The sequence below is a fragment of the Pristiophorus japonicus genome, chromosome 13, assembly GCF_044704955.1.
Source record: "Pristiophorus japonicus isolate sPriJap1 chromosome 13, sPriJap1.hap1, whole genome shotgun sequence".
Classification (NCBI taxonomy): domain Eukaryota; kingdom Metazoa; phylum Chordata; class Chondrichthyes; family Pristiophoridae; genus Pristiophorus; species Pristiophorus japonicus.
This window is the reverse complement of record NC_091989.1, coordinates 158152529-158176755: the sequence shown is the minus strand read 5'-3', so window position 1 is coordinate 158176755 and position 24227 is coordinate 158152529. Positions and strand designations below refer to the sequence as shown.

Sequence of the window (24227 nt, the reverse complement as noted above, 5' to 3'; positions counted from 1 at the left end):
CAGATGTTAAGCTAATCGGCCTATAGTTACCTGCCTTTTGTCTGCCCCCTTTTTTTAAACAGAGGCGTTACATTAGCTGCTTTCCAATCCGCTGGTACCTCCCCAGAGTCCAGAGAATTTTGGTAGATTATAACGAATGCATCTGCTATAACTTCCGCCATCTCTTTTAATACCCTGGGATGCATTTCATCAGGACCAGGGGACTTGTCTACCTTGAGTCCCATTAGCCTGTCCAGCACTACCCCCCTAGTGATAGTGATTATCTCAAGGTCCTCCCTTCCCACATTCCCGTGACCAGCAATTTTTGGCATGGTTTTTGTGTATTCCACAGTGAAGACCGAAGCAAAATAATTGTTTAAGGTCTCAGCCATTTCCACATTTCCCATTATTAAATCCCCCTTCTCATCTTCTAAGGGACCAACATTTACTTTAGTCACTCTTTTCAGTTTTACATATCGGTAAAAGCTTTTACTATCTGTTTTTATGTTTTGCGCAAGTTTGCTTTCGTAATCTATCTTTCCTTTATTGCTTTCTTAGTCATTCTTTGCTGTCGTTTAAAATTTTCCCAATCTTCTAGTTTCCCACTAACCTTGGCCACCTTATACGCATTGATTTTTAATTTGATACTCTCCTTTATTTCCTTGGTTATCCACGGCTGGTTATCCCTTCTCTTACTTACCTTTTTCACTGGAATATATTTTTGTTGAGCACTATGAAAGAGCTCCTTAAAAGTCCTCCACTGTTCCTCAATTGTGCCACCGTTTAGTCTGTGTTCCCAGTCTACTTTAGCCAACTCTGCCCTCATCCCACTGTAGTCTCCTTTGTTTAAGCATAGTACGCTCGTTTGAGACAATACTTTCTCACACTCAATCTGTATTACAAATTCAACCATACTGTGATCACTCATTCCGAGAGGATCTTTTACTAGGAGATCGTTTATTATTCCTGTCTCATTACACAGGTCCAGATCTAAGATAGCTTGCTCCCTTGTAGGTTCTGTAGCCTACTGTTCTAAGAAACAATCCCGTATGCATTCTATGAATTCCTCCTCAAGGCTACCCCATGCGATTTGATTTGACCAATCGATATGTAGGTTAAAATCCCCCATGATTACTGCCGTTCCTTTTTCACATGCCTCCATTATTCCCTTGATTATTGCCCGCCCCACCATGAAGTTATTATTTGGGGGCCGATAAACTACGCCCACCAGTGACTTTTTCCCCTTACTATCTCTAATCTCCACCCACAATGATTCAACATTTTGTTCATTAGAGCCAATATCGTCTCTCACAACTGCCCTGATATCATCCTTTATTAACAGAGCTACCCCACCTCCTTTCCCTTCTTGTCTATCTTTCCGAATTGTCAGATACCCCTGTATGTTTAATTCCCAGTCTTGGCCACCCTGCAACCACGTTTCTGTAATGGCCACCAAATCGTACCCATTTGTAATGATTTGTGCCGTCAACTCATTTACTTTATTTCGAATGCTGCGTGCGTTTAGGTAGTGTTTTAATACTAGTTTGATGTCATCAAACCCACTCCTTTTAATTGGCCGGAAACTTCGCAGGGCAGGGGTTGGACTTAACGAGCCCAATCAGGGAAAGTCATGGGGGATGCCGATATGGGGCCAGGAGCGGGGTTCGAATCCGCCCCCAACATTGCCCGCCTCTCTTCCACCTAGGATGGGGAAACCGCGGCCATAGAGTGAATACGCTCTTCACATAGGGGGACATCCCATTTTCCAAAGTCCAGAGAGCTTCGGTGTTGGTTGTCAAGGAGTGAAGGATTAAGGATTTCAAAGTCTGTATCGGAATATTGTTGTGTTTAACCAGTTAAAATTATGCTGCTTACTAGTAGACTTTTTCTTAAAATGATTATATGGTGTTGAGGGTGCCAAAGCACAAAGAATGCTGATGGCACTGGAAGGAGGTGAAAAATCACCTCTGAACTGGATAACTTGGAATCAGTTGTTAGATATCTTACTATGTTGTGGTTGGAGAGTGGTAAAGTCACTTTTTCAGAACTTATACTCTGTTGTTAAATTCCTTAATCATATGCCATATATTTGAAAAGTGACTGCACGCTATCCAGTAATTAGTATAGTTTCTATTATGCCACATATGATCCTTTCTTGTATCTCAACCCCAGTACTGCCATTCTGCCTCCATTTCAAATTACTGTGATTACTTGGAGTGGTGAGGACTGGGTTCGGGAACCTATGATAGTGGGAACTTGGGCTGGTGAGTGGAGGTAGTGAGTATTTGTGGCGAGTGTACTTAGTATTTGGGGGAGAGTAGTGTGTATGGGGGGATAATTGGGATAGGAGTGAGGTTTGTGGATTGTTGGTATTGAGTATTCTGGGTTATTCTGTATACTACTCCTCCCACCGCTAGGCCCAGACCACTCCACTAATTCTTTTCACATCTTCATTCTATTTCCACACATTTCTAAATTCCCCCCACTATCCCCCTCCCAACTGTTCATTGCCCCCTAATCACCACTGCATTACAAATGCTCCCAATCATCATCATAGGCGGTCCCTCGTATCGAGGATGACTTGCTTCCATGCCAAAAAAGGATAATTCACAGGTGTTTCAATGAAGGACCTAATATTCCAGGTCCTGAATTACATCCTGAAGGGTGGAAGATGCCTGTGCGTGAATTCTTTAACGTGTGGTGACCGTTGCACACCAGCCACCACATGGGCTTGACAGAGCGAGGTCTTGGTCCAGTGGCAGGACGACTGGAGACCTGCTCTGCTGCACGAACCTAGTGCGCACACATATTGCAATGTGGGCTGGCCCATGCTGCCCCTCGCCCCGAACTCACGCCTCTCCTGAGCCCCGATCACATCCCTCCACAGTCTCTCGCCGCTCCTTCGCCCCGACCTTGCTGCTCCTGCTATATCTGCGCATGCTCCAATCACTGACCTGGACCTTGGTGACTAAAATACTCCAGATTCCTTACTGCCCCCACATCCACTATTTCCTCCAGAAATACCAATTACTTACTCCCCAACTACTTGCTACTTTCCCCCATATGCCAGCTCATGATTGCTCACTTCGCCAGCCTCTTGAAATCATCCCACACCCTTTACAAAGCCCCCCAAATCCAGCATCCCCTTTCCAAGTAGCATATCTAACCATTTACCCTAAGCAATGCCTCAATATATCAATATATCTAGCTACTTAAAAAGCACCATTTCCCCTGACCTCCTCTGAGCAACTCTATGGGAAATCCACGAAAATATAAAAGTATATATAATTGAATTGTATTAAGGACAATTTTTTGTATGGGGTGGTGGGAAGTATTTTGTAACAAAAATAGAAACAAAATCTTTTAAAGTGTAGTAAATGATAACTCTTCCTAGATAGTTGCTTCATTATAGCACTCCTGCTTCGAAGCTCAATGTTTTTGTACCAAGAGTTGAATTGTCACAATGATGATTAACAACTTCAACGGCACAATTAAGTTCAAAGCTCTGGTCCCCAAAGAAAGTAGATAAGCAACAATTTAATTATTTGAAAGGTCAAACATTATTATGTCATAATTAAACTGATTAATGTGATAAGTACATTTAAAATAAAAAGGGGAGCTAGATTAAATAAACTAATCAAACTCAAAGAAGATAAAACCCCTGGTCCAGATGGATTGCATCCACACATTTTAAAAGAATCTAGGGAAGAGAAATCAGAGGCATTACTACACACATTTAATAATTTGTTAGAAAAAGGTGTATTGCCAGAGGACTACACCTTTAACATAATAATATACTTTAGATAATACATATACTTAAACTAACATAATGCATATACTTAAGAAGGGGCTAGAACATGTGCAGGGAATTCTTGACCCGTCAGCTTAACATTGGTGGTAGGAAAAATAATGCAATTTTTACTAAAGGAGAAAAATAGAAGAACATCTAGAAATCAAAAATATAATAATGAATAGTCAGCATGGATTTCAAAAGGGAAAGTCTTGCATGATCAACCTCATTGAATTTTTTGAAGAGGTAATAGAGAGAGTAGACAATGGTAATGCAGTAGATGTAATTCATCTAGATTTTTAAAAGGCCTTCGATAAGGTACGCCATAATAGACTGATAAACAAGGTGAAAGAATGTGGAGTCGGGTCAGGTAGCAGAATGGATAGCAAGCCGGCTTCAAGACAGAAAGCAGAGAGTGGGGTAAAGGGTAGATATTCACAGTGGCAGACATGTGTGTTCCACAAGGATCAGTGTTGTTCACAATTTATATTAACAATTTAGACTTTGGAATCAAAAACACAGGCCGAAATTGCCCTCGGAGGCACTAACGGGGCTATACAAAAGGTCAATTTCGGCCTCACAATTTCTAAATTTGCGGATGATACCAAATTGAGGGCGATAGTCATTACTGAGGAGGACTGCAACAAATTACAGGAGGATTTTAATAAACTAGCAGAATGGATATAATTGTCAAATGAAGTTCAACACAGATAAATGTGAGGTATAGCATTTTGGTAGGAAGAATAGGGAGGTCACTTATTACTTGGAGGATGCGAGTCTAGGTGGAATAGAATAGACAACTCACTAAAAGTTGCGACAAAGGTTAGCAAGGCCATTGAAAAAAGCAAACCAAGCACTTGGGTTTATTTCTTGAGGTATAGAATTGAAAAGTAAGGAATTTATGCTAAACTTGGATTGAACCTTGGTTAGACCACACTTAAGACTGGAAATTGACCAGCCTTGCATCCGTTTTTTCGACAATATTGTGCCTTTTTTGACGGTAAAAGGTACTCACCTAAATTGTCCAAAGTTTTCGCCGGTGGTTTTGAAAGACCGCTTAAAAGCGGACCGTCGTCGGGCAACACCAAAAGAAATGCGACTGCTTAAAATTGGCCGTTCGGCACACCCGTAGTTGGGAAGAAAAAAACACCCGAGAAAACTCTGTGTTGCAGTCCCAGAAACAGTGGTAAGTATAAAGACCTGCAAAAAAAGTAACAACGTTTTTATTTTTTAATACTTTTTCAGCGATTCGCTAGGTACAGGCGCAGCGTCAAAAATCCGGAGTTCCAGAATCCCGACCGATCGGTGGCAGGGTCATCCGGAATCCGGAAAATGTTCCGAAATCCAGACCCGCCGACCTCGGGCCTCGCTTTCACTTGCCGCCGCTGCCCTTACCTCGCCGCCGCTGCGCTTACCTCGGGGCCTCGCCGCCGGCCGGCCCGAACACCTCCTCCGCGACGGGCGATGGGGCCGGTCGGCCCGAACACCACCACGGCGGCGGGGCCCGCCCGAACAATACCTTCACTGGGCAGGGCACGCCCGAACATCTCCTCCATGGTGGGGCCCATCCGAACAGCTCCTCCACGAAGGAGGCCCGCCCGAATACGTTCTCGTTTGGACCCGGACCCCTATGTCGTCGGCGGGGACCGGACCCCCCTGTCCTGCCCCCCCGCCCCCCTTTTCTGATGTTCTGAAATCCAGAAATACTCGAACCTGGGCTCGGGTGTTTCCGGATTCGTGACGTCAGAAAGACGATCGAAAGTCCGGAATCTGGAACAGCCTCGGACCCGAGCGTTCCGGATTCTCGACGCTACACCTGTAAGTGTCTTGTGAATGTTTCGTGATTTATTTATTTTATTTTTTGCTTTTTGCAATTTTTTTGTGTGTGTTTTCCCTCCTCCCCGTGCCTGTCTTTTTAGCGGTAATCGGCCTCGGGCTAAAGTTGGCGAGGACTGCGGTTTCCACCGCGAATCCTTGTGCAACGCCAATTTTCACCGCCGTGCGCATTTTGTTGCCAATTTTACCCCTTTAAAAAATAGTGGTATTTTTGGCGAGAAATGCTGGGAAAAAAACGCTATCAAAAGACCAATTCAGAAGAACCTTCTTTACCCAAAGAGTAGTGAGAATGTGGAACTCACTACCACAGGTAGCGGTTGTAGCAAATAGTATAGATGCATTTAAGGGGAGGCTAGACAAGCATATGAGGGAGAAGGGAATAGAGGGTTATACTGACAGATTTGGAAAGACAGGAGGAGGTGTGATTGGTTGGGCTGAATGTCCTGTTTCTGTGTCATATATCCAATGTAATCTTATGCAAACTGGTTTAAACTAACAAAAATTACATTGTTTCATTTTTTTCATTGATTACTTACCGTGGCTATTTCTTTAAAGGATGTTGTCTTTCATGTTACAACACAAAATCATAAACCTGGATTTAGCATTGAAGGTAAAAGTGAAATGGTCTAATGCTGTCTGTTAAATATTAACTAGATAATAATTGTACCTTTGCATTGTACCTAGGACTAAAACAAATCTTGCATGCCTGTGGAGTTTCAATGGTATAATTGATGCCTATTGGCATTACAATTTATTTTAAAGGGGGGAGGGGGAGGGGAAGAACTTGTTTTCACTGTGGCTATTTGCATTTGCTACTTGCAGCTGATTATTCTAAGACTGGTTCTGAAAATTATACTAATCCGTCAATTTCTGTGTCTGGTTTAATTTTCCCAATAAATGCTTTATTACCAAACTGCAGAGTAAAATAACACATTGTTTCTGTTAGATTGTGTGCCAACATGGCTTGTGAGTAATTGCTTCTCGTGCAGTTTTCAAAATTGGCAGTTGCTATTGGGCAACGTACCAGTTTGTCCTGTTTATTACTGTGATGTTAGTCTGAAAGAAGGACTTGCAACTGCTTGCCTTCTCCTGTATTTGTAATGTACTTTAAGATTTGCATGACATTTCCTGCATTGCATTATGAGGAAATTAACTTAATATATACCCTGTCATACTTATTCATCTATTTTTGCTAATTAAACAGTAAAATATTCTTCACAAATGTGAAGCTGACAGTAACCAGCTACACTGTTGGCCTAATTGCACTATATCTACAGACTTGCCCACAACCGCTTGTTTACATATTGACTCAAAATCTCTATTTACACATACCTACATAGAGCTGTACCTGTTAACTGTCGGAAAAATGTTGTTGGTCAGCTCGTTTATATAAAAAAGTGCAGAAAATGCTCACGATCTTGCTTGGAATATATTTTTTTCCCTTTCCTACCAGCTATTTTCATAAGAGCATGGTACTTTTCTGTAATTATACATTAAATCTATTTTTTTTAAATTGAGTGTGCCTTTTGGGTGTAGTCCAGTTCTCTGTGATCTACTTAGTTAGCCCATGAGCTTTCATCTTATTTGCCTGTTCTGTTGGCAAAGTCCCTGGCTTGGTTACTTGTAGCCCCTGCCCTTGAGCTGTTGTATGCTGGTCTCATTATTCCCAAGTTCCTGTTTCCCCCATGGATCAGCTTTGAGTTCCACTGATACAGATTCCCGCCTGGGGCCCAGCACAAAACTTTTAAAATTGTACTTTTACCGCTTAAAAAATAATTGGGCCTGATTCCAAGCATGTCAGAAGAGAGGCCTGAAAATTACAGCAGATTTATGAGATAAACCTGTGGTGTTGCTTGAGAGATAAATATTGGCCTGAACACTAGGAGAATTCCCCTGCTCATTTTTGAATAGTGTCATGGGATCTTTTATGCCCGCCTAAGAATGCAGACTGAGCTTCAGTTTAATGACTCTCCTGAAAGAGGGCACCTCCAACGCTCCCTCAGTACTGCGCTGAAATGTCAGTCTAGATTATGTGGTTAAGTCCTGGAATGGGGCTTGAACCCATGACTTTGATTCCGAGGCAAGAGTGCTATCACTGAGCTAAGGCTAGCATTGTAATTGTTCATTCTTGGGGTCATGCAACTATGCAAGGGCAGATTACTGAAGAGATACAGTTTTCAGATCATAGTGTCAAGAGCTCCTTATGCGAACTGCTGTGAACACGTTGAGGTAGAAAAGGTTCTTTGGGGTAGAAATTCACTTCCGCCGAAATGGGGCGCACCTTCCGTTTTTTGAAGTTTTTCTCTGCCGCATGGGATGCGGTGGGGATGCCATCGATATTCGGCACTTGGAAGTTTTTTTGGTCAGGGTGGATGTAGTTGCGGCTAAGGAGTGGAAGTGCCCTTGCAGCGGGTTGGCCGCCCCAATCACTCATCAGCACTGCGCTAATGACGTCAGTTAAAGGGGAGAGTCGCTGCGAGCTCTGCAAATTTTTAAGTTGGGTCCACTGATCCACCAGGGAGAGTTTCGGTCGGGCCAGCGGCCTGGCACCCAAGAAGAGGTGCCAGGCTGCCTGTTGGTGGCCCGGCTGAATCCAGGGGTATAATTGTCAGGCTGACCTGCCAGTCGGTCAACAATTAAAAAGTAAAATGGCGTTGCCGGCAGCGCCCCCTCCCCTTTAAGGGTGACTGCGCCACTGACCAACAAGGAGAGCGCCGACACAAAACGCTGTCAGGGGGTACCGACCGGCGGCGGCGCCACTCCTGTGGGGCAATTCCGCAAAAGGGATATTTCCTGTGGGGCAATTTAGGGAGGGGGTTGCCGCCAGTTGGTAAAGGGTTGGCAGTGCACACGGGAAAACTGGCGGAGCAGTCCCCTACGCTGCTCCGACCCTGATGAAGGGCAATTTATAAAATGGCGGCCCCTCCGCTGAGAGTCAGCGGCCATTCCGCGCCGGCCTGTGGCCGCCGCTTTCAGGTGGCCAGAGGCCTTATCAGAAGGGGCAATTTCAGCCCCACACTTTTCAGATCATAATGGCAAGATCTACTTATGCCAGCTGCTGTGAAACTGTTGAGATAGAAAAGGTTCTTTAAGAATCCAAAAATTGTAACACTGTTATACACACCTACTGTGGCTGAGAGGAAGTATTGCCTACTCCTAGACAATGTTCCCTCTCATTTTCTTTTAGGTGGCCCTTTAATGGGCTGTGTAGCCCATTCAGAATTCTGTGTGTGTGCGTTTTTTTCGATTTTGAAGCCGGTGAGTCGGCTGCGCAGGAACCCGCAGCCTAAAGGGAATATTGGTCCTAGGCCTTTCCCAGCACTATTGCTGGCTATCTTCTAAGAGCTATACAGGAGCACCCTAGTGATGTTTTCTATTTCCTTTGTCTTCATTCCATGTCTTCCAATACAGCATAGCTTAGATTGGGATCTCAGTAGAATGGGGGAATCAAACTTGTGTTCATTATTATGTATGTTTCTTACCCATAACTTTCAAAGTTAGTAAAATCACTCTAGAACCTTATAAAGCAGTTTACCCTCTACTAATTTCACCCTATTTTGATTTGTGCACCTTATAAAACAATTTCACCAGCATGAGCGCCATGGGTTTAAAAATTAAAGCCATTTTCATTTATACATCTTGATCCTTGATGATTAAAAACCAACCTGAAGGCGATCACCAAACTAGCTATCTTTAGAGATCACTATGCATATTTATAAGGTGATCAATAGTGATAAGATTTCTCTCACTATGATAGACTCCCAACAACAGGTTAACCAAGGTGACTATATATGTTTAGTATACACGTAAAATTAAAAATATAGTAGTTTGCTTTATGGTTTATTTTGTAATGTAAATTCTGGTACTGAGATAATAGATAAACACAGAATAAACTTGCTCCCCCCTTTGTATTGTTGCATTGTAAAGTCCTTCGTACAGTAGTTTTGAAATTACTGTGTAATTTAGGTGTAGCCACTTTATAGATTATAAACTAGTTTTGTTTTCATTTTGATTAAAGCTCAACCAGCAGGAGCACCGGAGATCTTGAAAAAAAGCCTGCACACTTGCACAGTGAAAGGAGGAGAAGAGTTATTTCTGATAGGAAAAAACTTCTTGAAAGGAGCAAAGGTTATTTTTCAAGAGAATAATTCAGGTAAGTTGACTGTAACTAAAATAAAGATCTTTATTTCTTGATTAATATGGGGCTACCATTATGTAACAGATATCAGTCTTATGATAGTGTGATGCACAGCTTGGATTAACTGCTAGCTGAGCCCAAAATTGGCCAGGAGTTGCTCTTTTTTTTGGAGCAATGAATTTTCTGGAGTATCTAAAAAATCCCCATTTTGCACATTCAATTTGCGCCAGTGTAAGTGAGTTAGTTAGGATGTTTTTAGTTTAGTTTAGTTTTTTTCAAAAGGGAGTGTTACCAGCCACCTACGCCAGTTTTGGCCACTTAAGCCACTTTGGACAGCTAATAGTGGCTCCACACTAACAGGCCAGCATATGTGGCCACTTGTGGCTGCACAGAAAACCCTTGCGGAGAGTTCAGAAATCAACGCAGGTAGCCAGAGATAGGGGCGGGAAGGGAAGCGGAGAAGACCTTACAAAGCACAACAACATTCAAGAAGCATAAAAACCATCAAGAAGAAATAAAAAGTAAAACTTAAGTCTTACCTTCCTAACTCTGGCCCAGGAAGTCAGCGGGCTGGCCGGTGCGAGAGGCCACTCGGCCAGGGATAGATGTGGGCGGGACGACCAGGCAGGAGAGCACAGGGAACTGACTCTCTCTGTGACTGACTCTCTCTCTGACTATTCCAGCGATCTGACTCTCTGACTGACTCTCTCTCCGACTCTCTCTCTGACTGACTCTCTGATTCTTTCTCTCTCTGACTATTCCAGCGATCTGACTCACTCTCTCTCTCTCTCTCTCTCTCTCTCTCTCTGACTATTCCAGCAGCCAGCCCAGCGCACGTCGTGAGGCCACTCGGCAGGGAATAGGTGCGGGACGCATCGGGTCCCACGCTGCAGTACGGCTGGGGGCAGGAGCTACTGCGCATGTGCGAAACCTCCGGTGCGCATGCGATGAGCTGCCTGCACTGTTTTTCACGCAGGGCCCTAGCTCCGCCCCCTAATGGATAGACCACGCCGTGCCAAACTATGGGAGAGCCATAGAGCGGCCAGAATCCGGGGAGATCTTTTCGGCGCCGTTTTCACCCTAGGAAGTCGGTGCATCTCCGGTGATTGCGCCAAAAAAATGGGTCGGCCAAATTTGGGTCCATTGAATGCAGTAACTGAGGAGCACTAGTCATCTTAAAAGAAAGTCTTCTGTCTCCAGGACTCCATTGGTGGCTTACGGCAACAGTTCCAGCAGCAACAATTCGTGTATTGCAACATGCACCAGTGTACATTCAAACTGCTTCCATGTGAAAAGTACTACCACAAAAAAAAATTCCAAATAATACCACATAACATCGGATATAAACAAGTTGCATAATGGGACCTCACGACAAAATAAGCCACCAGTGAGCCAGGCCTGTATAATTAGCTTCAGAATTGTGAGCAACATGGCCATCACTTGGTTTATTTTGTGGTAAACCATGAATCCTGTTGTGTAAACTCTGTCTGTGCTATTTTTGCTCAGAATGAGAGCCTTCTACTTAAACTATGACAAGTAAACCAACCAATAAAGCATACTACTCTCCAACTTCACATCTTGGAGGAATTGTTCCCAAATAATTTTGTTATGCCTTTTAAGATACATCCTTACTGCCTTCTTTCCCTACTGAAACAACGCATTACTGCTGTACAAGTTTCATTGGAGTCTAGATATGCCAACTAAAAGGATAGACTACCACACAGCAGTGTCAGGGTTTAAAATACATTAAAAATGTCTAAATCAATTAAAAACAAACCTGCTTATTAATACTATTACTTTACTTTATATTTAGTATAAGTGTGATTGAAGATTGGAAGCTTTTTTTTAAACAGGAGTGAGCCACTAACTAAGTCTATAACTTATTGCTACTTGTGGCCTTCATAATTCATCACATCACTTACCTTTTCCATAAATTACCAATCTCCAGCAAGTGCTCACACATTTATGCTATGCAGAGAATGTAATAATTGATTAACTGGGGGAAGTGTTATTATTTAGTTATATATGATACTTTCTTTGTATCTGGACAAAGAGATTCTTGTTTTAAAAAAAACTTGATTTCTGTTTTCAGAGGCATTTATGTACTTGTTTCATATTGTCCTGTGAAGTAGATAAATTACAATTGGAACTTTTAGATTCAGGTGATGCTGAAACGGGTTTATACGCAAGTTACATTTGAATGAATGGTAAATTGTGAATATAACAGGATAATATAGTCATTTTTATGCTTAGTTTTAAGGGTGGAAATCTTCAATATTGTAGTTAACAAATGATTTCCAGAAAAAGTGCTTATATTTTTCTTTGGTAATATTTACATTGCAACATCTCATTGCACACAAAGAATTGTTTCTGAGGTGCAGGGACTGTTGCTTACATAGCCAAATGCAGCAAACATTCTATGCCTGCAGCATCCCGTGAACAGCAGTGAAATGAATAACCAGTTCATCTGTTTTTTGTGGTCTTGGTTGAAGAAGGAAATATTTGCTAAGAAAACAAGACAAACTCCGCTTTACTTCAAATAGTATCAAGGGATTTTTAAAGTCTAGAAAAACTGGAACAGGGACACAGAGCTTCAATTTAATGTTTCATTTGAAGAATGGCATCTCCAACAATTTAGCACTCATTCGCTACTGAAGCCGTAGCCTAAAATATGAGCTGATATGAGGCTCAAATCCACAACCGTCTGAACTAGAAGTGTTATGAACTGAGGCAACCTGACTCTCACAGAGTGCCCTTATTTTCCATTATAATGCTTCTATTGCGTACCTAAAAAGCACAGTTGCTATTTAATATCTACAGAGCTTCACCCTTAAGTTCTCTGTTGTGCATATTCAGCTACTGTGTAATACTTTGTTTAATTCAGTCATGATGACTATTGCTTTGTTGCATGGTTCTGAATTAAAGAGGGAGTCTGCAGTCTTTTAAAAATCAAACTGTTCACATCAGAAGGCTTGGAGGAGACACACATCAGTGAAAGGGAAAAATTTGGCAATTGAAATAAAACAGTTGCTGCTGATATTCCTCCAGGTTTGTTAGCCTGATGTAATCTGTTCTTGCATTTCAAATGGAATATTCCAAAATAAATGAACCAATAATAAAAGAATTCATAAAATATATTCCTTGCAACTGTGATAGAGCATTCTATGTAATAACCTATGTAATTCGACTCCAATTCAGCGGGATTGGCTGTAAAATCTAGCCTTGGCTAGACTTCATTATTCATGTATAAACCTTTCCTGAGAATGTCAGGAGGCTATTTAACTACCGGTTGCATCACTGCTGACTTCAATCCTGTTCTCATCTGCCATCTACACATGCTTAGTTCCTCTAAGGCTCACTGGAGAGCAAACGTGAGCAGGAATCTTGTCTAGTTATCTAATCTCTAATCCAATTGGCATTCCAGCTGAGATAAATTACCTCAGCACAGACCAGGGATTAAACCTTGAATCTTCCTGGCATGTAACACAAAGCTACTCACTGGATAAACTTTATTAGCCATTGGGGCAGTCTGGTATCTCTTAATTTAACTTGAAAATAATGGCCCAGAAATTGCGATCAGAGACTTCCCTCGGGCTGTGCCTCTGACCTGAAAAATATCTCCGAACTTGCTTGGTGGTCTGGGAGGTTTGGAGACTTGCTGTCCTGGGCCTCTCCGCGAACCTGCGTAGAGGCCCATGTATCCCAGGGATGTAGGTGTTTCGCAAGTGTCCATGGGATCATGTGGGCTGGCCCAACCAAAGTAAGGATATTCCCATTCATACTTGTGGTGAGTTCCGTATGTACGGAACCATCATAAGTATGAATGGGAATATCCAGAAAAATACACAAACACAAAATAACATTTTAAAACACAACATATTTAAGATTAATCAATGGAATTTAATTAATTATTTAAAACAAAAATTACATTTTTGGAAAAATAAATTTACATTTTTTAAAGGGTCTAAAAATAAACTCACCTTATTTCACAAGTTTTTAAATGTTTACATTATTGAAAAAAATTATTTTTCTGTCCTTTAAAAGTCTTACACTGATAACAGCAGGCCTTACGCATGCTGTTATCAGTCATGAGAATTTCATGGGCATTGCTGGGCAAATAGCTCAACTCTCCGCTAGCGGAGGCCCTTTTCTTCCAGATGCGTGCGATCTATCAAGAGGATTCGCTGTGCATTCCTAAACCCGGAACGTGCCCTTGGGACCGCAAATTCAGGGCCATTAGTGGATATGTTGAATGCTGTGGACAGTAATTCACTTGCCCAGGAAAATGACTGCTATTAATTTCTACCTCATTATGTTTACATTATGATCCATCTTGAAGCACAAGGTAACTTTTAAGAAGATTTCTCTGAGCTCTTTCTAATTAACATTTATATGTTACGGAATCAGCATATCAGCAAAACAAACTACTGGTAGAACATTTATTAACTTTTTTGAATTTTCTGATCTTAACTAGATGAGAAGAGTTCTTGGAAAGCAGAAGCTGAAATAGACATGGAACTTTTTCATCAGGTGAGTTCAGACACTCAAAGCATTTTTCATGAAGGGGAAGGAATGTCTATGTTCAAATTTACTCTCCCTTTATCTGTTCTGTAATGTCACACTAACTTCCTGTAACACTTTCCTGTTATGCCTGTTTCTATCCTGTCTTTTCCATTATGCTGTTCCTTTCATGCCTAACTGTCATGCCATAAACGATACAGCAATCTATGAATGTGTGATACATTTGTCTTTGATTTATTCTTCCCAACTACCATCTATCAGCCAACTACCACCATAGTGTCAGCCGTGGCTCAGTTGGTAGCACCCTCGCCTCTGGGTCAGAATATTGAGCACTTGACACTCCAGTGCAGTACTGAGGGAGTGCTGCACTGTCGGAGGTGCCATTTTTTGGATGTGACGTTAAACCGAGGCCCTGTCTGCTCTCTCAGGTAGACGTAAAAGATCCCATGGCACTATTTCAAAGAAGAGAAGGGGAGTTATCCCCGATGTCCTGACCAATATTTATCAACTCTATTTATTAGAATTCACAAGAGGTTATTGTCAAGTTAGGTTGATGATTTCCACTGGGGGGGGTGGTGGATAGACGAGAGTCAGCTTCACTAAAAGCTGATACGAGAGTCTGGCTTTTGGAAACGGAATACTTCACAGGTAGTCAGGCAGCAAAGGACTTTGACAAGAATGGAATACAGATAGAAAATAAGCTTAAAATCAAGGAAGACGATGCATTGAAGTGGTGTAATGTTACATGTTCATTATTTTTGCATTGTGTGAAGACAAGTTACATTGATGCAGATAAGTGAATCTAATTATAACTATTGCTCTGTATGTTCACTGGATGGGAAATAAAGCAGATTAACTATTCATATTGTCTTGTTTCATCAACTGTTCACTGTAGGGTTATATATACCTACAAGTAGGTATAGGACAGTGCGAGTCAACTCCCATAAAACCAAGATGTTCAGACTGCTTAAGGGAGTTACTGACGCCACTGAATCCAAGAAGTTCTGTATGGTAGATACGAATCTGTACCAACAGGCTTTAGCAGCTCACTTTTGGAAAAGCCATTTACTTTTTTTAACTTTCCAGGGAAGGATCCTTCTTCAACCTTCTTACCTGCTCCCTTCCATCCTCAGCCACCCCAAGCCCTGCCCACATCCTTATACTGCCTTTCGTTGTACATGTTGACCTTTCCTTTACCCTCTCCCCATCTCCCACCTACCGTGTGTCACCCTTCTTGCTGCTGTCGCTCCCGTCTCCGGCCCTCCAAGTGTCTGTCTGGCATCTTACTCCCTTTTTTGCCATCCTTCACTGCTCCTGTCTCACCTTAAGTACCTGCTTTTGTCCCACACTCTCTCCTTCCACCTCCTGTTGCACTCACTGCCTCAAGCATCTGTACTTTCCTCTCTTCTCCATTTCCTCTCATTCCCAATTGCTGGGTTCGCTCTGCCTTGAGCATTTCCATGCTCCCCACATCCCCAGTCCCAGGCTGAGCACCACATTTGCCATTGTGGACTTGCCCCAACAAAACCGATACGCCGAGCTTGTCTCAGCAGCTGCTTGTGATACCCTTCCCACTGTCTAGAATGTTCATCCCAATACTCCTATACTCAGCATCCCCATTTCACCAGTGCTTTCACACACCACCACTCTAATGTTCCATACCTCAAAGCTGTTCTACTTCTAACATCATCATCATACTTCAGTACCCCCTACCAGTGCTGCCGGATCCCATGTCCAATCTCCTACACTAATCACATTGCTCCCCCCGCTCTCGGGTACGGCTAGCTCCTACCAACCAACATCCTGGAACATGTTTTCCCATCTTCTTTGTATCTTGGGCTTTTAAAAAAATTAAGATAGAAAATGAACTACATAAGTGAACATTTAATAATAATCAAGGCCACTGATATTTAATTCTTTCACAAAAATATGCACATATTGTTTTGGACACTAAGGGAATCAAGGGATATGGGGACAGGGCGGAATCATTTTTTAACATTTATTCATTCATGGGAAGGCGTCCCTGGCAAGGCCAGCATTTATTGCCCATCCCTAATTGCCCTTGAGATGGCGGTGAGCCGCCGCCTTGAACTGCTGCAGTCCTTGTGGTGAAAGTACTCCGATAGCGGTTTGGCACACCTGAGTGGCTTGCTAGGCCATTTCAGTGGGCAGTTAAGAGTTAACCACATTGCTGTGGGTCTGGAGTCACATATAGGCCAGACCGGGTATGGATGGAAGGTATCCTTCCCTGAAGGACATTCGTGAACCAGTTGGGTTTTACAACAATCCGGTAGTTTCATGATCACCATTACTAATACTAGCTTTTTAATTCCAAATTTATTTAATTAACTAAATTTAAATTTCCCCCAGCTGCCCTGGTGGGATTTGGACTCCTATTTCCAGATTATTATTTCAGGCCTCTGGATTACTAGTCCAGTAACGTAACCACTATGCTATCAAACCCCTATGGATTTGAGGTACAAGATCAGCCATGATCTTATTGAATGGCCGAGCAGGCTCGAGGGGCCAAATGGCCTACTCCTGCTCCTACTTCTTATGTTCTTTTGTTCTTATATTCATAGTGGTACTTTCAGGATTAAATCCTAACACATACTTTGAATAAGTTAAATGGATTTTTATTACAATTACCCTAAATCAATGGCCCATATAATACAAAACCAGAAAACGATGGAAACACTCAGCAGGTCAGGCAGCATCCGTGAAGAAAAAAATTTATGTTAATTCCGATCATCAGGCCCCGATAGTATTACATGGAATGAAACAGCGTATCTGCTGCTCGGCATAAGCATGCCACAAGGAATCCAGAAACCTATATATTAAAGTTGCTGAATCGGTCGCAACATTTAATTTCAAAATGCATTGAAAATTCTCTTTCCTTTCCTCCCTTAACACTATCCCCAAGGTTACCCCCTCCCCCTCCCCCACCACTGGCCCCAGTCACATCTGCTCTCTACTCCCTCACCAAGTAATGTAGCTGTTTATCCCACAGAAAAGTGCCATTCCAGGTGTCTGGCCTCTCCTCCATCCATCCATCCATCCAAAACACCACTCCTGGCTGCTTCCCTCTCTATCCCCCCCCCCCCCCCTCCACCACCACCTCAAGCACTGCTCACTATTTCCCCCCACTTTTCCCTCTTACGGCACCACAGTGGAGCTCCTAGCAGAGCTCTGTTGTTGCTGCTGTAAGTAATTCCAGTGCTGCATTCCTTGGATGGGATTTTCTGATCTCCTGGGAATTCCTATCCATATTATGTAGCCATCAGAATCACTTGCAACAGCAATATAAGTTGGGTAGGGGAGGAGAGTTCATGCTGATTATTGTTCATGCATGTGGACACTCAGACTAAATCCCAAAAATGAATGGTTGGCAGATATTTTCAGTATGAATCCAATCTGCAGTTGATTTAGGGAAGCTTGATTCAGACACGAGATGCAAAGAAAAAACACTCAGAAAAATGATTCACTCACCACCATGGACATCTCTTCACCTTGATGAAGACAAAACATGTTGCACCATTGTGTACCAGAATGTAGCTTCTCCAATACATGTCATCACATATTCAAATCTGAGAAGCTAGAGTATTTTCCTGTCAAGGTATGGCAGCCTAGTGGTTATGGTCCTGGACTAGCAACCCAGAGGTCATGAGTTCAAATTCTACCATGGCAAGTTGTGAAATTGAATTTAATAAATCTGGTAAATTGTGGGCTTGCACCATAAAATAAGCTTCAGGAAGGGAACCTACCACTTCTACCCAGTCTCGCTAATATGTGATTCTGTTTTATGTAACAGCCTAATTCTCCACACGCACCATGATGGGATTCCAGGCTGAGATCAGAATTTCCCATGTTTTAACAAAGTTTTGATCTTTCACTGGTGCCAGATATATCCACAGACTCTTGCTCTTTGCTCAGGACACATTAGTTTCCTTTCCATTTTGAATTTCACTGTTGCTTTGTTTTATCCCTAAACAGGCAAATGATTAATTTTTACACATTCTTAAAAAGATTTGAGATTATTAATATTACCTGTGTTCATCGTACATGTGATTTTGTTTTCCTATTTTCTTTTCAAAGAATCACCTTATTGTTAAAGTTCCTCCATATCACAATCCACACATGACATCACCAATTTCAGTTGGAATATATGTCGTTACCAATGCTGGAAGGTCACATGAAGTACAACCTTTTACTTTCACTCCAGATCCAGGTTAGTGAAGCTCGATACAACCTATTTGCATCTTTGTCTATTTAAATCTTTCAACTCAGAGAGCTAAAACTTGACCTACCCTGGCCAACAGAAGCAAATTTAATGTTTGTTAATGAAGTAGTCACCTTGCTGAAAGCTGCTGTTTAGGATTAGCCTCTAGCCAGTTACTGATACACTGCCAGCTGAAAAAAAAGCGCGAGTGACCAATTTATTGGCATCACCAGAGCATAACAACATTTTGACACAGTTAATTTCCAAATTTTACATCTGATTCCAACATTCTTTCCAGACAAATTTTCCTTAAATAGTAAATGAATGTATTCTGGGTTCAACCAAAAACCCCATTAGCTATATTTTGCATTATGTTTTCTTATAGTTTTGGCACATCTGCTATGGCAGGAATGTCCAAACTATAGCCAGTGGGTCACATGCAGCTCATCAGCCATGGAACCACCCACAAAACCCAGAAACTCAGTTTTATTTGCGTTTGGATATTTCTTATTTGCTGGTTTGTCTTGCTTGATTTTTTGGGGGCCTTTTGAGTTTTTGCAAAGGCCTGTTTTTAGTGCTACTGCCTCATTGGTGAATAAATACTAAATCAGGAAACTTAAATCTGCTAAAAGCTAGAGCTTGAGATGTATGCAATTTAGAGGGAACACTGACTTTATATGTGCTCTGTGAGGCTCTATGCACCATATCAAGCCAAGAAGCTTGACCTCCTATGCTATTAGATACGATCTATAACTTTGGTGAACACTATTTTACAGTTTTAAGGGATACACCTGAATACAAATATTTGTTAAATGTTTTAAGCCATATAGTAACCTATAAACCTCTGTCGTCGAACTGCAGTACGCGGACGATGCATGTGTCTGCGCACATTCAGAGTCTGAACTGCAAGTCATAGTCAACACCTTCACTGAGGCATACGAAAGCATGGGCCTTACACTAAACATCCGTAAGACAAAGGTCCTCCACCAGCCTGAGCCTGCCACACAGCACTACCCCCCCCCAGTCATCAAGATCCACGGCACAGCCCTGGACAACGTGGACCACTTTCCATACCTCGGGAGCCTATTATCAACAAGGGCAGACTTCGACAACGAGATTCAACACCGCCTCCAGTGCACCAGCGCAGCCTTCGGCGGCCTGAGGAAAAGAGTGTTCGAAGATCAGGCCCTTAAATCTGCCACCAAGCTCATGATCTACAGGGCTGTTGTGATACCCGCCTTCCTGTATGGCTTAGAGATGTGGATCATATACACCTCAAATCACCTCAAATCATTGAAGAACTACCACCAGCGATGTCTCCGCAAGATCCTGCAAATCACCTGGGAGGACAGATGAACCAACGTTAGCGTCCTCGACCAGGCCAACATCCCCAGCATCAAGGCACTGACCACACTTGACCAGCTCCGCTGGGCGGGCCACATTGTTCGCATGCCTGACACAAGACTCCCAAAGCAAGCACTCTACTCAAACTCCTACACGGCAAGTGAGCCCAAGGTGGGCAGAGGAAATGTTTCAAGGACACCCTCAAAGCCTCCTTGATAAAATGCAACATCCCCACCAACACCTGGGAGACCCTGGCCAAAGACCAGTGGAGGAAGTGCATCCGGGAGGGCGCTGGGCACCTCAAGTCTCATCGCCAAGAGCATGCAGAAACCAAGCGCAGGTAGCGGAAGGAGCGTGCGGCAAACCAGTCTTACCCACTCTTTCCTGTCTGTCTGTCCCACCTGTGACCGAGACTGTAATTCACCTAAGAATTCATTTTTAGAGTGGAAGCAAGTCTTCCTCGATTTCGATGGACTGCCTATGATGATAGTAACCTATAGTCATGATTCTTGCTTCAGCTGTCTTCCTAGAGAACTAAATGAGGGATGTATTTTGATGAATAGCTAAACTGTTTGGCAAAGAGAAAACTAGACAAAAAGTTGAGCGTTGAAAATTTAAGTGTGTGTTCTATTTGTGCTTCAGCAAACTCATCAGATGTTAGTGTGAAGAAAGAAATTCCTATTCAGCCATGTTCCTTTGATGAAGCAATGCAAGGTAAAATTATATTTCTTTATACATAAAAAAAGACAAGTAAAATTGCCTGTACAACCAGGGGCTCTGGTTTCCCATACATAGCAAATTGCTGAATTTAAATCGATTGTCAAACCTCAAGAATTTAGAATGTAAAGGAGTAACTTTTTGGGAAGTAGGAATGCATAAATGTTAAGGGTACAGACAATGATGAATAACTTGGGTTCCGGGGACCCCCCTTCCCTCTCAATGGGAAATCTGCCAGGGTTCCAGCTTGCATCACACTCCATCTCCACCAACTAGTCACAGAGTTGCACTGACAGAGATTGTAAAAATGTTTATGGTCATCCACCTATCCTCTTAACCAGAATCCAGAAATATCCCCTGAGAAGCTAAGAAGGGGAGAAAAATATATATTTAAAGAAGTTGCAAACAGTGCATGTCTTTTCTTTTTACCTTGTAGTGGCGGGGACGGGGGCAGTGGTTTGGAGAGTTCAGTTATGAAAGGTTGCCCAAGAACATTATCATGTCAATGGTATGCATGTAAATGGTATTATAGCTGCTGCTGTTTGAAAAAGTGAATTGAGTTACAGGAGATATTTGAAGGTCAAACTTTATGTACTGCTTTGGGTACATGACGTGTAGTCATCGGTATAATGTTTGTTTCCTTTCGCTCACTAACCAGATTAGAAATTCAAACCTTTAGCGCCAGCCGTTAAGGCCGATTTTGAACAAAAATGGTGGCTGACTTGCTTCCGCCCACGTCCGATGCGACAGCCGCCATATTGGACATTTGAAGTTGTCGCTCCTCTTATCGCCGTCTCCAAAGCCTTTGACAGTGCATAGAGCAGAGAAAGCGGCATTGAGCTATGAACCGTATAGGAAACATTCTGTACAATTCATATTTACTGTGCTACTTTTAAATAAGTGACACCCAAATAACTGATGTAATTGTCTTTCAGCTGGGTTTTTTTCATTGTTGCTTTATTTAATTTTTTTTTGATCTTTTCATCAAGACCCATTAAACATCAAGGTAATGCCAATGAACCTGCTTCACAAAGAAATATTAAGATTTATAGAGGGCTTTTTGATTCTGATTGACAATATATACATAGGTGCCTATAATGCAGTATAATGTGGATAAATGTGAGGTTATCCACTTTGGGGGCAAAAACACAAAGGCAGAATATTATCTGAATGGTGGCAGATTAGGAAAAGGGGAGGTGCAATGAGACATGGGTGTCATGGTTCATCAGTCATTGAAAGTTGGCATGCAGGTACAGCAGGCGGTGAAGAAGGCAAAAATGGTATGTTGGCCTTCATAGCTAGGGCATTTGAGTATAGGAGCATGGAGGTCTCACTGCAGTTGTACAGGGCCTTGGTGAGACCTCACCTGGAATATTGTATTCAGTTTTGGTCTCCTAATCTGAGGAAGGACGTTCTTGCTATTGAGGGCGTGCAGCGAAGGTTCACCAGACTGATTCCAGGGATGGCAGGACTGACATATGAGGAGAGACTGGATCAACTGGGCTTTTATATACTAGAGTTTAGAAGGATGAGAGAGGATCTCATAGAAACATATAAGATTCTGACGGGACTGGACAGGTTAGATGCGGGAAGAATGTTCCCGATGTTGGGAAAGTCCAGAACCAGGGGACACAGTCTTAGGATAAGGGGTAGGCCATTTAGGACTGAGATGAAGAGAAACTTCTTCACTCAGAGAATTGTTAACCTGTGGAATTCCCTGCCGCAGAGAGTTGTTGATGCCAGTTCATTGGATATATTCAAGAGGGAGTTAGATATGGCCCTTACGGCTAGGGGGATCAAGGGGTATGGAGAGAAAGCAGGAAAGGGCTACTGAGGGAATGATCAGCCATGATCTTATTGAATGGTGGTGCAGGCTCAAAGGGCCGAATGGCCTACTCCTGCACCTATTTTCTATGTTTCTATGCAATACAGTTCCTGTACAACCAGAATCCTACAATAAGCTTGGAAGAACAGTTTGGAATTTCTATAGTACATGTCTTGTGACCAATGCCCTATTTTAACATCGTGGCGGAGGTACGGCGAGAGATCGTGGCAGAGGTGCGGCGAGTGAGGGTGCGGGGCCTAGGGGAACCGAGGGCCCAGGGGCAGCACAGGCCTGCCCGTACCACGATATGTGTGCGCACTGGGTCCGTGCAGCAGAGCAGGTCTCCAGTCGTCCTGGTTCACCCCTTGCCACTGGATAAGGGCCTAGCTCGGTTGAGCCCTTGTGGTGGCTGATGTGCAACAGATACCACACGTTAAAAAAATCCATGCACAGGCATCTTCCACCCCCTCAGTTGGAGTTCAGAACTGGAACATCGGGTCCTTCATTGAAACATCTGTGAGCTCTTGTGAAAGCAAGTCATCCTCGTTCGAGGGACCGCCTATGATGATGATGATGTTCGAAAGATAATGTTTTTATGAACTCTTCACCATCCTGTTGCTAACTCCAGTGACTTGCATATTATGTAGTCTTAACATTTATGCATTTCAGGTTACTGAAGATTACTATTTCATGTTGATTTTAATGCAAGAATAATTTTGTAAGTGCTGCTTTGTATACCTCTATTGCATAGATGATCATTTCAGATCTGCCCACTGATCAAATTTTCTATGATCAACACTAAACTGCTCCTGGATAATGGGAAGCCCCATAGAGCTCTACATAGGTGCTTTATATCTTGCCGCACACATGAAATGCCAAAAATGTTGGTTTTAATAGCAACACGTCATAGATATGAAATGAATTAAAGTCAGCCAGCATGGTTGAGCGTTTTGAAATATTAAGCCATTAGTTCTGATCAGCTTAGTGCTCTGTACAAGTGGCTATTTATGTGATGTTTTTAGCTTTAGTTACTCAACTAGCTCCACCTTTTTTATTAAAATAAAAGCATAAATTTAAGTGTGGAAAGAGAGCAGTTTACTAAAATATATACAAAAAAGAGAATAATATATGAAAGAATAGTGCCAGGAACCCTGTGCAATCCAAGCAATGTTAAATAAAAGATTATTTTGAATTTGTTGTGGGGATGTGCTGATGATGGCAAGGCCACATTTATTCCCCATCCCTAGTCTGCCTTGAGGTGGTGGGCCGCCGCCTTGAACTACTTCAGTCCTTACGGTGATGGTGTTAGATATGGTATTCTAGGATGATGACCTACAAAGGAATGGTGATCTATATCGAAGTTAGGATGCTGCATGACTTGGAGGGGAGGTGATGGTATTCCCACAACATTGCTGCACTTGTCCTCCTTGGTGGCAGAGGTCAGAAGGGAGGGAGGTGCTGTTGAAAAAACTTTGATTAGTTACAGTGCAACCTGTAGGTCATACATAAGCTACAGTATTCCAGTGGTGGATATTGAGTTCAGTGGCAGGAGTACTGATCAACTTCTTATTTGAGCCATCTAGATCAGGGGTGGGCAATTATTTGGGCTGGAGGGCCACTTAACAAGTTTTGGTGAACTGTTGAGGGCCCGCCCCTGTTATGTATTTAACCCTTTGCAACCTGTATCTCACCACCACCAGAGGGCCTACCTGTTGGAGTCCCAAGGGATCCCAGCATCCCTTGGGAGCACTGTATATAAGCAGCCACGAGGTACCTGCACTCGAGTCTCATTAAAGGAGCTAAGGTCACACTTGCTCATTGTTCACAATACTCAGTTTCATCCTTTGTTGTGAGTGTA

The 24227-nt window shown here is 42.6% G+C and overlaps 1 protein-coding gene across 3 annotated transcripts in view; it reads left to right on the top strand.

Annotated features, from left to right (window-relative positions):
- The window catches only part of nfat5b (nuclear factor of activated T cells 5b), a 218769-nt gene that overhangs the window by 163215 nt on the left and 31327 nt on the right, over positions 1 to 24227 (top strand). For all 3 annotated transcript variants that reach the window (XM_070898205.1, XM_070898206.1, XM_070898207.1), the window contains 4 exons: positions 9624 to 9758; positions 14218 to 14273; positions 18360 to 18492; positions 20470 to 20541. In XM_070898205.1, the coding sequence (XP_070754306.1) occupies positions 9624 to 9758; positions 14218 to 14273; positions 18360 to 18492; positions 20470 to 20541 (396 nt within the window). The remainder of the gene's footprint in view (positions 1 to 9623; positions 9759 to 14217; positions 14274 to 18359; positions 18493 to 20469; positions 20542 to 24227) is intronic.